Genomic DNA, 12,956 nt, shown 5'->3' with positions numbered 1-12,956 from the left:
AAGAAGTATGACTCACTGATAACTGTCTTGCGGTTGCAGGTTGACTGGGCTATAGCCATCAAGATGGTCTATGAGAAAAATGAGTTTGTTATTTTAAATGTTTACACCCCCTATGAATGTAACCAGAATGAGAACGAATTCCTTAACAGACTAGCATTCATTAGTTCTTTTATTAAAGAAAATGAGTGTACAAGTATATTTGTTATGGGTGATCTGAATGCTGACATTTCGGATAATCAGTCTATGTTTGGACAATATTTACAGGACTTTTGCCAAAATAGTAAACTGGTGTTATCCAGTAAAATGCTGTTGCCTGATAATAGCTATACATACATTAGCGAGGCATGGCATACAACATCCTGGCTGGACCATTGTATATGCACAGCTGATGCCCATGACTGTATATCTGACGTTAACATTCGATATGATCTGGCTATGTCAGACCATATTCCTGTCTCAATGACATTAAATTTGAGCTGCCTACCAGTATTGTCTGACAATAATAGATGTCAACACACATATAATAAAATAAAGTGGGATAAGCTCTCTGAGAGTGATCTTTGGAAATATAATGCACTAACTGATACTAGTCTCAGTAGTGTATATATACCATATTTAGTATTTTCCTGTGACTCTAATTGTAAAAATCAGGACCACTGTAATTATTTATTTGATATGTATGAAAATATTGTTAATTGCTTGGTTAATGATGGGAAGTATTTTATTCGAGATAAGAAAAAACAAAAGATTAGGCCTGGATGGAGTGAATATGTGGCTGATCTCCATTCTGAGGCTAAACAAGCATTAAGAAGCTGGGTAGCTGCTGGAAAAGCCAGACATGGCCCAGAGTTTCAGAATAAAAAGGCCGCTAATGCTAGATATAAATATGCCTTACGCTATGTGAAAAAAAAATGAGCAAATGATGAGGGCTAACTCAATGGCTAGAAAACTTCAACAGAATAGTGTTCAGGAATTTTGGAATGAAGTGAGGGCTATTAACAACAGCAAGATTCCCCTTCCCTCCACTATAGATGGTATAGTTGGGGACGGGAATATTGCTGAGTTTTGGGCTATGCATTTTGGGGAAATTTTTAACTGTGTTGATAGTGCTGTTTTTAAAGTTGATGATTATGTTGTTCCTGATGACATTATGGTTATTAGACCAGATGAGGTGTGTGATGCCATTGGTAAGCTGGCAGTAAATAAAGCCAGTGGCCCTGATCAAATCTCTGCAGAGCATCTGAAGTATGCTAGCTACAGACTTTCTGTGTTGCTGGCTTTGTGTTTTTCTGGCCTGTTGGCACATGGTGTATTACCAGACTCCCTTTTATCTGTATTATTGGTTCCAGTCATTAAAGATAAAACTTGTAAAGCATCTAACTCGGGCAACTATAGGCCTATTGCACTTGCAAGCATTATCTCCAAAATTTTGGAGCGGATTATTTTGGATAGGCTCCAAGGATATGTGGTAACAACTGACAATCAGTTTGGTTTTAAGCATAAACATGGAACAGACTTGTGTATATATGCATTGAAAGAGCTTATATCAAAGTATACGAAAAAGAACTCTACCATATTTATGTGTTTTTTAGACGCATCTAAGGCGTTTGACCGTGTTAATCACGGGAAATTATTTTTAAAATTATATGAACAAGGGGTTCCTTTATATTTGATCCGCATCTTGCAGTACTGGTATTCTCATCAAACCATGCAGGTCAAATGGGGTGAGGCCTCCTCTAGTTATTTTTTTGTTTCCAACGGGGTCAGACAAGGTGGTATTCTCTCTCCTTTTCTTTTTAATTTTTATATGGACGAGCTGTCTATGAAGTTAAAAGACTGTAAGACTGGATGTATGATTGGGGATAAGGTTGTCAATCATTTATTATATGCTGATGACTTAGTTGTGTTGTCTCCTTATAGTGCTGGTCTGCAGCAACTGCTTAGAGTCTGTTCAGATTATGGCATAGAGTATGACATCAAATACAACCCAAAAAAGAGTGTTATAATGATTGCTAGGGCTAAGGAGGATAAAAAGTTACATTTTCCTTCTTTTTTTCTAAATGACAGTGAGCTGACAGTTGTCATGAAAACAAAATATTTGGGACATCTACTAAGGAATGACTTAAGTGATGATGATGATATCCAGCGCCAGTGCTACAAATTGTATGCTCAAGCGAATATGCTGGCACGAAAGTTCTATATGTGTACATATGTAGTCAAAACATGTCTTTTTAGAACTTATTGTACATCACTGTATACAGCTCAGCTTTGGTATAATTATAGCAAAGCAAAGATAAATAAGATTAAGGTGGCTTATAATGATGCACTGAGAATATTGCTTAAGGCCCCGAGGTGGGAAAGTGCAAGTGCTTTGTTTGTAAATGCTAATGTTCCTACATTTCAGGCTCTGATGAGGAAACTTATGCACAAATTTATGTGTAGGTTATATGAATCTAGAAATGTTATCATCATGAGTTTGTGTAATATAAAGGAGAGTGATATTTTATATATTTCTGACATGTGGAAACATTGGAAAAGCCAACTTTATGTAGGCCTATCTTAAATGTTTTTTTTTTTTTTTTTTTATATAATGTCTTGCAATTAATTGTAAGTGTGTATTTTTATATGTATTATTTGGACCTTTGAGTCTGTAACAAAGTGTGTGTGTGTGTGTGTGTATATATATATATATATATATATATATATATATATATATATATATATATATATATATATATATATAATATATTGTAAATTATATTACCAATAGCAAGACTTTCAGCCCTGTTGTATTTAACTGTAGACACAATGACATGTTCTTTCAGAAACGGTAATGTTGTTGTGTAGTATGGTTTCCTGATACACTTTGGCCAAACGTTTGAGGACACCTGACATCACACCTATATGTGGGCCTTCCGTAAACTCGTCACAAAATTGGTACCTTTTTTGATTAAATGAAAGAAACCCCATTTTTTTCAAAAAAAGTTGACACTGTATAAAACGTAAATTAAAAACAAAAATATGATTTTTGCAAATCATTGAGCCCTAGATTTCATGTAAAATAGTACAAAGACGACATATCAAACGTTGAAACTGAGATCTTATTGGGTTATTTTTAAAAAATGTATAAATTATGCTTATTTTGAATTTAGTGCTAGCAGCATGTTTGCGGGAGTTGGGACAGGGACAATAAAAGACCATAAAAGCTGTGTAATTCTTAAATTGGGGTTAATCGACAACAGGGCAGTAACATGATTTGGGTATAAAGAGCGTCCCAAAGAGGCAGAGTCTCTCAGAAGTAAATATGAGGAGGAGTTCACCACTCTGAAAGACTGCATGGGCAAATGGTGCAACAATGTAAAGAATAACGTTCCTCAAAGTAAAATTGCAAAGATTTTGGATATCACATCATCTATGGTACATAAACTCATTACAAGATTCAGAAAATCCAGAGAAATCTCTGTATGCAAGGGACAAGGCCCAAATGTTGGTTACATTGGATGCCTGTAATATTACATTAAAAACGGGCACAATTCTGTAGTGGAAAAGTGGTATATAATAAATGGCTATAGTGTGTGTGTATATGTATGTATGTATGTATGTATGTGTATATATATATATATATATATATATATGGATACTGCCAGGCGGCACGGTGGTGTAGTGGTTAGCGCTGTGGCCTCACAGCAAGAAGGTCCGGGTTCGAGCCCCGGGGCCGGCGAGGGCCTTTCTGTGTGGAGTTTGCATGTTCTCCCCGTGTCCGCGTGGGTTTCCTCCGGGTGCTCCGGTTTCCCCCACAGTCCAAAGACATGCAGGTTAGGTTAACTGGTGACTCTAAATTGACCGTAGGTGTGAATGGTTGTCTGTGTCTATGTGTCAGCCCTGTGATGACCTGGTGACTTGTCCAGGGTGTACCCCGCCTTTCGCCCGTAGTCAGCTGGGATAGGCTCCAGCCTGCCTGCGACCCTGTAGAACAGGATAAAGCGGCTAGAGATAATGAGATGAGATGGATACTGCCTTATGAATGCATTATAACCTGAAACAAATGTTTTTTTTTTCTGTTTTTTTTTTATAGTTCATAAGGAAGTTAACCTTCATAGAAACTGTTAATAAAATGCTTGTTGAACTGAGATGGTGACTGGCTTATTTATTACAGTACTCTTCCCCTCCCCAGCATTAACCCAATTACAGGCCACATAGAGGAGCCGATGCCGAACCCTCTTGAGGACATGACTGAGGAACAGAAGGAATATGAAGCTCAGAAACTTGCAACCATGATTGGTGAATTGTCAAGGTAGGAATTTTAAAAAGTAAAAGCCCCATAAGCATGGTTGTAAATGCTGACTTTAGTCTTGGGAAACTCATTCTTTTTCCGGAAAATGACAATGTGTGGGTTTTTTAATTTTTGTTTTGCTTTAATGTATTCTGCACCATGTTTATCCATTAAAAATTCTTGCAAATGAGCATTTGTAAACTGAGAGTGCATCATATTTCTTCTGCTCTTACTCACACTCTCTCTCTCTCATTAGAGACTTTGGTAAGAGCAGACTGCCTCCATGTTGACCTTTTTGTCAATGACTGGCAGTAAAGGCTAGTGAGGCTCCAGTATGAGGAGCTGTTGTGTTGCTCGGAGTATGTTCCTTACCAACCGCTTCATTAAGGCAAGAATCTCTCGCTGCATCCGTCTGCCTTATTTACAGCCGGCCTTCCTCTAGACTGCAGCATTCAGCAGGGGTCAATGCAAACCACTGTCGCACCCGCCGTCACATCAGTCCTGCTGCGTTAATTACCAGCTAATTGGCAAACGCAGTGAGCTTTTGGTTCTTTCTGCTCCACATTCAGATATATTTTATTTATTTATTTCCCCCCCCCCTTGTAAATGCATGTCTCCTTTTTATACATGCCTCTCTGTATTCAACAGGCATGTCAAACATTATCACAAAAGAGGTGCACAAGGGCATTAGCTCAATTAGGTGTGTGTATGTGTGTTTTCCTTTTGTGTGGACCTAAAAGGACCGAATGACCTCACACTGATACCATCAAGTGTCCTGACAAAAAAAAAATTTTATTTATTAAAAAAGTAAAGCCAGTTTTAGATGATTACTGGGATCATCTCAGTGTAACAAGTAAATCTTAGCTGACCGTGCCTTAAGGGTTGTTTTACAATCAGGGTACGCAAGCTAAAAATCACATTTAACACTTTATTATCTTCAATATCAAAAGACTTGACTAAATAAACTTGGTTGTTTATTGTAGCCCTGTGATAGCTCTATTTACCATGCAAAAAAAAAATTGTGATAATGTTATTTTTGGTGAATGTATGGCAATATATGTCATATTTGGCAAAATTACTCGTGTCATTTACTCCGATCTATACTGATGGCTCAAAAACTGATACCTGTGTGTCCTCAGCAATGGTAGTCGCCTCTAATCAGTGTGGAATACGCATCCCAAATCTGTGCTCAATTTTTACAGCCGAAGCCCAAGCCTTGCTCTTAAGTCTTGAATACATTGAAGAGTCCAAACTGCAAAAAGCCTTGATTTGCACAGATTCTAGATCATGCCTACAGGCATTGGAGTTCTTAAAGACTGACCACCCTCTTATTGTCAACATACTTGAAAAAGTGGAATACCTAACTAAAATCAATATGGACATTATTTTTTGTTGGGTCCCTGGCCATGTGGGTTTGACTGGTAATGAAAAAGCAGATAATGCTGCTAAAGGAGCCCTGAATGAAGAGATTTCTGAATGCCAAATCCCTGTCTCTGATATCAGACCTGTTCTCTCTTCCTACATAAGTGACAAATGGCAAGCTGATTGGACTAACTGTGTTGGCAACAAGCTGAAAGAAATATGCACTAATGTGAAACAAGTGACTATTCAATCTTTTTCATGTAGACATGACCAAGTTGTCTACACAAGGGGTAGAATTGGACACTCTAACACATGGTTTTCTGTTAACTGGAGGTGAACCTCCACTTTGCGACCTTTGTGGTGATCTCTTATCAATTAAGCACATTTTGTCTTGCCCTGCTCTTAGAATACAAAGGCAGAAGTTTTTTAAAGAAAGCACAATGCTAGATATTTTTAATAAGGTTTCACCTTTAAAGGTTTTAAACTTTTTGAAGTGCATTGATGTGTACAAACGTATTTGATGTATTTATTTATTTATTTATTTCATTATTGGTTTTAATTTTATGTGATATTTATTACCTGTATTGGCCATGAAATAGCCATAGATGCTTAAATGGCAATAAATGTAAACAAACAAACAAACAAACAAACAAACTCGTGTTATTTAGAAAAAGTGCTTTTTTGACCACAGGTAGCTCCAAAAGGGATGCACTTACATCATTCTTTATACCATAAAACACATATTTGGTTCCATATCATTGGAAACATAGTTAAGTTTTAATGTTGAATGCCAGTAAGTTTTCAGACTATTTTGATCAAATTAGTATGTAATTGTGTCAAAAAAAAAAAGTCCTCTCCGAGACAGCTAATTTTTCAATATAAAATAACATATCTAAAATGATTTTCATCCTAAAATGTGGTCAAGATATTGGGACATAAATATTAGAGACAACTAACACAAAGCTTACAGCCTTCTATTTAAAAGCACTATGGAAGTAGTGGATTCTGAATTGTCAAAAAAAAAATGTCCTCTCCGAGAATCACTTCATTTGTTTCTCCCATCTTGTAGCAGATTACACAAAACTACCATACACACATCAAAAAATTACCTGAAATCTGTTCTTTAACTTGTCCTTCACTTAAAAACCGGTACAAGAACCAGTTTGAATCAATTTGAATTTTGGACCCCTGTGACACAAACTTTGTACCCTGATTGTAAAACAACCTTTAACATTTTCTTCACATCTGATTACACAGTGAAGATTAACTCTTTCAACTTTTCCACCTGCATTTATAGAAAATTACTCCTTTTTGCTTTTGTCTGCAGTCGGTTCACTCCAGACTTGTGCAAAAAATGGGTTAGTGTAAATGGAAACATTCTTTTGCACTTAATATCCATCCATTATCTGTAACCGCTTATCCTGTGCAGGGTCGCGGGTAAGCTGGAGCCTATTCCAGCTGACTATGGGCGAGAGGTGAGGTACACCCTGGACAAGTCACCAGGTCATCATGGGGCTGACATGCAGACAAACAACCATTCACACCTACAGTCAATTTAGAGCCACTAGTTAACCTAACCTGCATGTCACTGGACTGTGGGGGAAACCGGAGCACCCGGAGGGGACTCACGGGGAAAACATGCAAACTCCACACAGAAAGGCCCCGTTGGCTACTGGGCTCGAACCCAGAACCTTCTTGCTATGAGGTGACGGTGCTAACCACTACACCACCGTGCCGCTCTGTGCTTGATATAATGATGGAGGATATTTTTCCTGTCCTGTAGCAGGTTTTATTTTAGTATTGTCAATGCTGCTACTGTATTTATAGCTGTCCCGAGAGTTTCATATAATCATCTTATGCCGTCTTCCTGCTGGTGACTTTTATCATATCAGCAGTCACTCGGAGATTGTTTGCCAGTACAGTCAGTCATCTGCTGTCTTTTGATCAAAATGGCACTAAATTAGCTCACTGTTATGTTATTCCTTGTAAGACCCTCAGTCTCAACCAAATAATTATTTTAGGATGTGTGATTTTTATTATTTTTTTATTTTAATTTTTGTTTGCAACAGCTAGAAGCTGACTTAACAGGCCGAGCATTTCCTTCTGATTTTGAGATTAGGGTCCTTGCGAAGCTAGAGAAACGTACGAGAGGGAATGGTGGAGTGTTGAATAAGTTTGCAAACACGAGGACATCATTGTTGTTGTCCATCTAGTGTCATTGAGCTATAATAAGCAGCGTGTGCCCAAGAGAAGCAGATTCCTTCCTCAAAAGGATCCTTCCTTCTTTCTCCTCACCTATTCTCTTCATTGAGGGAGAAAGGAGGTGATGTAGCGAGGGGAAGAGGCACAGTCACCAGTTTCCCCCAGCACGGCTGCTCAGGAGACAGCTCAGCACCCTACAAGAATGCTTCCCCACCCTCCTACTGCTTGACTCGCTCCAATTAGCACTGACTCAAGCCCACCCCCAACACACTCGCTCATACTTGTACTTCTGCTCACTACTTCATCATCTGTGGAACTAATTAGTGGGTGTCGTTTTTAAGGACAGGGGAGGCATCTTTGTTGTTCTTGGCAAGCAGAACATTATCCAGTGCATGTGACTTGAATAAAATGCGTCAATTTTAGACTGATGTATTGACGAGTGCATAGGGCATTGCGTTTAGCAAATTTACGCAAAAAATTTGTCCACGTCAAATATGCACACACATTAAGGGCATAACTTTCCTTGAACATCTTTTCTAAACTTCAGTGTTTTAAAGCTGTGTGTACGTCAACAACACCGCAGTTCAGAAAAGTGCAAAGTTTGATGCTAACGTGTTCAGCTTTATTTCCCCTTGACTTCAACACCTTTATGAATAACCTGAGAATTAGTCCATTTATTGGCTCCATATCCCAGAAATGAATGTAATTGAGCGGGTTTTTTTTAAAGCTTTGATTGGATAATGTTGTGATAATCTTAGGTTTTGCTTTGATTGGATAATGCTCTGATGAATCATCTTAGGCTGTGCTAGTGACTCATAGTGCAGATATAATTGGATTATTGTGAAGGAGCAGCCACGGCTTTGAAGAGATTAAAATGAGTCCTGATCCTGTAATTAAACTGCAAAGCAGGGGGAAGGTAGGGAGTGCACAGCTAAAGGGCGAGGTTCAGGGTGTGTGTTTTGAAGGGCTGTCTTTGGGGCCATGATTCCAAGGGCTCTTATGTAGCCGGATGTGAAGGAAAAGAAAGATGTCCTACACATCAACAGGCCTCTTTAGAGGAAGGACCTGAATGGTATTACAATGACTGACACAATTAGTTGCTTTCAAAGAGCAGGTGGATTGTAATGACAAATTGGTGGCCTGAAAAACTACATTCATGAGATGAGACAACTGCATTAAATGATCACCCCAAGCAGCTAGGTGTTACTGTTGTCTTAGTGATTGTGAGGTGTCCAGTGATTTTTTTTTTTTGGCCCCATTTCTTGCATAGCGGTACATGGTATACAGGAAGTGCAGCTGGAAAACATGCACATTTATATATCCAAATAATTGGTCAGTACCATGCATTTTGCATGTTTTATTCATGCATTTGTTTGGGTATAAATTAAATCATTGATCATTTTGTAACTGATCATTTACAATTCATCTTTGAAACAGGGATGAAAGTCTTCCGGATTTACCCGGAAATCTGAATATTTGACAAAACTCTTAAATCTCCGGTTTTCCGAATGGAGAGATTTATTTTTTGCGTTCCTAGACGCAGCGTAATATTTCACATTGTCCTTGCCTGGGTGCAGTCCTTAAATAGCCCAAACGTAGTTCATTGATTAAAGCCAGGTGTTCTTTGTTAATGGTGCATGCCCAAGGCGTGCAGGACTGACACCATTCTGCACAAGCGCAACACAATCGCACTAGAAAGCATGTTCAAGCTGCCAGTGTAGCTGCAGTCTTTTTAGTTGCAAATTACAAGTATTTCCTCGTGTTATTAATTCGCCATGTCAAAACAAGCAAAACTTTCCTCCTTCTTTCAACATATATAATTTTTTTTTTTTTTCCATCAAAGTTGCATTTTGTGGTTTCGAAGCTAAGTTTTAGTGCCGTTTCTAGAACACATCATCAAGAAAACGAGGAGAAACAGCAATAATGGAAGAGCCGGTTTCTAAGCTGCCTAAAACTAGCAATGGTAATAATTTTTTGTTACATAATGTACTCAGGCTGCCAGTCAGTGTGTGACACCCCCCCCCCCCCAAAAAAAAAAATCCTAGCTACGCCCCTGATTTACATGAGAAATTTGGTATTCATTGGTGTGTTTAAATTTACAGACAATACGAACTAATGTAAACAATTGGCTTCAACTCGCATAAATATGAATTGGAAATGTTTAGTTCACTTTAGCTTCTGCAAACGCACGACTCTACTAAAAGATTGATAAACGAGGCTCAATGTCCCCAACATTGAAACCTGAAAGCTTTAGAAACTCTAACAGACCTTTACTTTTTAACAGTACTGTTTTGGGATTTTGCTGAGTTTACCTTCAACTGTCTGATTTTTTTCAAAGTAATGAACTGTGTAGCAGGAAAATCACCGCGTCTTCTAAATGCACTCCTGAAAATTACTCATTAACTAGGGGAATTAAATTTGATATTTTTGACATGTTAATCATGAATGTACATGAAAGAAAAAGGCTTAAGTTATAACTTGTTTTAGTGAAAATAAGTACTAAAATGCACTAGAATGCAGGGTTTTGCGTGTTTGTTATTAAAATATTTTCGGGGGACGTTGCCCCCCCCCCATCTTAGTTTGACTTTCAAAAGTTGTTTTTTTTTTTTTTTTTCTTTGCTCCACTTTCAGCTCTATTTAAATAACTGACTGACTATGGTCTTGTCTCCCTGCAGGCAGCAACTGATCAAGCCAATGGGTGTGAGGAAGGATGGCTCACTAGCTCCCCTAGAGGAGACGCTACATACATGCAACGTTCCAGACAGCAGTGACTCGGATTAAAATGGGCGGATTCACTTGCTCGCTCAACTGCCGCAAAGTCAGCACACCATATAAAACGTTATTTCTTTCTATATCATTAGTTTGTGTTAAAGAATATTGTTTGTGCCAGTTTGATTTGTTCCATGATGTTTTATACATCGATGCAAATTAATGACCAATAGTGGAGTTGGAGGGCAGCGTAGTGGTTAGCACTGACTCTTCAAACCCAGAACCTTCTTGCTGTGAGGTGAGTGTGTTCTATAATAATCCAGCAGAAGGCAGTGGGGAAACTCCTGTAATTGTTCCCTAACTACTTTGAGGGCTGAAGTCGTCAAAGTGGACCTGTCATCAGACAGAACGTTAAAGAAGAAAGTGGAGTTAGAGTGAAGTGTACATATAAATCAAACAGGCACAAACGTGACAATGATGGGGTGAGATTTTGAAGTTTAATGCTCCGTGATGTCCCTCTCGTCCATACATTTACAATAGCCATTTTATCTCCGTAACCAAGTTAACAAGAAATTTTTGGCACAAACGAATACACATGACATTATTTTTCAATATTGTGCCACATTCAACCAGTTCCTCCCTGATGCTCAGGACAAAGCAGCTCCTAAAGAAAGAGTCTGCATCCGTGTCAGACCATAAATGATCCCGCTCAGAAGCAGAAAGAACATGCTGTAAGGTGACAGTTTGTCTCTCTGTGAGCTCAGTTTTGAATTTTACTTTACCTTGTTACTTTTGGTGTTCATTCCTGACCTTATTTGAGGTGCACTGAGCTGTTAATAGGCACTTATACCTAACGGAGGGAGATGTAGGACAGTCGACTGTTTAATATTAATCATGCAAGTGTAAGTAGAACAGCTAGCGTGGGCTGCTCTTAAAGGTGACACCCCCCCCCCCCCCCCCCTCTTCTCCCCCTCTCCTTTCCTCCCTCCAAAATAGGTGGGTGAACAGTAATGTTCATTAATAAGTGTATTGTTAAATATAAGAAAAGGTGAACTTTGGAAATCACTGAATGTCCTCACTAGTGTTTCTTTTAAAGACTGATACTTGTTTAATAGAGTATAGTTAACCACAGTGGGTTTAATACTAAAGAGAATGCTGGAATCACAAAAGGTCTCTCTTTTAAATTCATGAATACAAAGTGTTAGTGTCATTTATGTACAGTAATAATGTATCTAATACACATTTTCTATAGTTTTGTTCGGAGACATTCACTGTTGGAACAGTTCATTTCTGCTTGGTCTAAAGCCTTATTTCTTTTGGGGTTGAAATACAGAAGTTGTAGTGCCTTTTTTTTTTTTTTCTTTCTAAATATATATAAACAGCTTTGAACAGTGTATTTGCATTTTTCTGAACCTGCACTGAAATTGGTTTGTGTCAAGGTCCCTTGTTCAACTCCTGGAACATCAGATTTTCAACTAAATGTAGAGTTGTCTTTTCAGGTATCAATTTCTCTTAGTTCAAAATGGTTCACTTTTTTTTTAAAAAAAAAAAAGCATATCTTACAGTTCACTGAACATTTGTATATTTGCACATCCACTTCTTTTAAAGCCAAACTGACTGCTTTTTCCTCAGTTATATTTTTGTTCTCCTGAACACGCTCAATTTATTATTCTGTAAACTGGGAAATCAGACTTTCTATTTGCATTATAAAATGCTGAGAACATAAATGCTACAGATTGAAATTACTCATTGTAAAAGTTCGTTTTCTAAGGCAAACAACCTGTATAGTAACGGGCTCAAAATGAATTGCACGTAAATTAAGCAAAATACAGGGTTAGTCAAAATTATGTTGACACTTTTTAAATGGTTTCTACCATTTATTCATGAAACAGGCTGATTTACAGGACAGTCTCAACGTGTTCGCCTTAGTGTTCAACACACAAAAGCCAGTGAGCAACAGTACCATTTAATCTGTCACTCATAGACATGCGTCTGTCTACAGGAGAAAAATAATCCATTAGTGTTAACAATTTTGAATAACCCTGTATTACCTGCTTTGTTTCCCGTGTCATTAATGCTACCATTCAGCTTGTAGATCACCTGAGGGCATGTCACCACATTTAATCATTGTTCCTGACACTTTTCTGGACTTCTAACCTTGGTACTTTTGAATGAATTATTTTCAAGTTTCCTTGCTTCTGTATCTGTATGATCTATACATGTATAGTCTTTTTATACTGTACTAAACACTTTAAATGAGGAATTTGTCAGTCTGTGCTCTGTTCATCTTTTAGTTTGTGTTTATAGCTGCTGAAATATCTACAGCGTTTTATGGTTCTGGGAAGGAAATGTTTTTTAAATAGCACATGAGGCTGATTATTTTTGTAAACAAATGCTAATTAAAGCATAT

General features: G+C 37.9%; 1 protein-coding gene across 1 annotated transcript in view; it reads left to right on the top strand.

Moving 5' to 3' along the window:
- Positions 1-12,809, top strand: part of ric8b (RIC8 guanine nucleotide exchange factor B) — a 43,262-nt gene extending 30,453 nt beyond the window's left edge. The window contains exons 9-10 of the mRNA XM_060923750.1: positions 4,175-4,294; positions 10,513-12,809. Coding sequence (XP_060779733.1) covers positions 4,175-4,294; positions 10,513-10,618 — 226 coding nt within the window. The 3' untranslated portion in view covers positions 10,619-12,809. The remainder of the gene's footprint in view (positions 1-4,174; positions 4,295-10,512) is intronic.
- Positions 12,810-12,956: the final 147 nt, after the last annotated feature.

Source organism: Neoarius graeffei, chromosome 6 (genome assembly GCF_027579695.1).
Source record: "Neoarius graeffei isolate fNeoGra1 chromosome 6, fNeoGra1.pri, whole genome shotgun sequence".
Lineage (NCBI taxonomy): Eukaryota > Metazoa > Chordata > Actinopteri > Siluriformes > Ariidae > Neoarius > Neoarius graeffei.
This window is presented reverse-complemented; position numbering and strand designations above follow the sequence as displayed.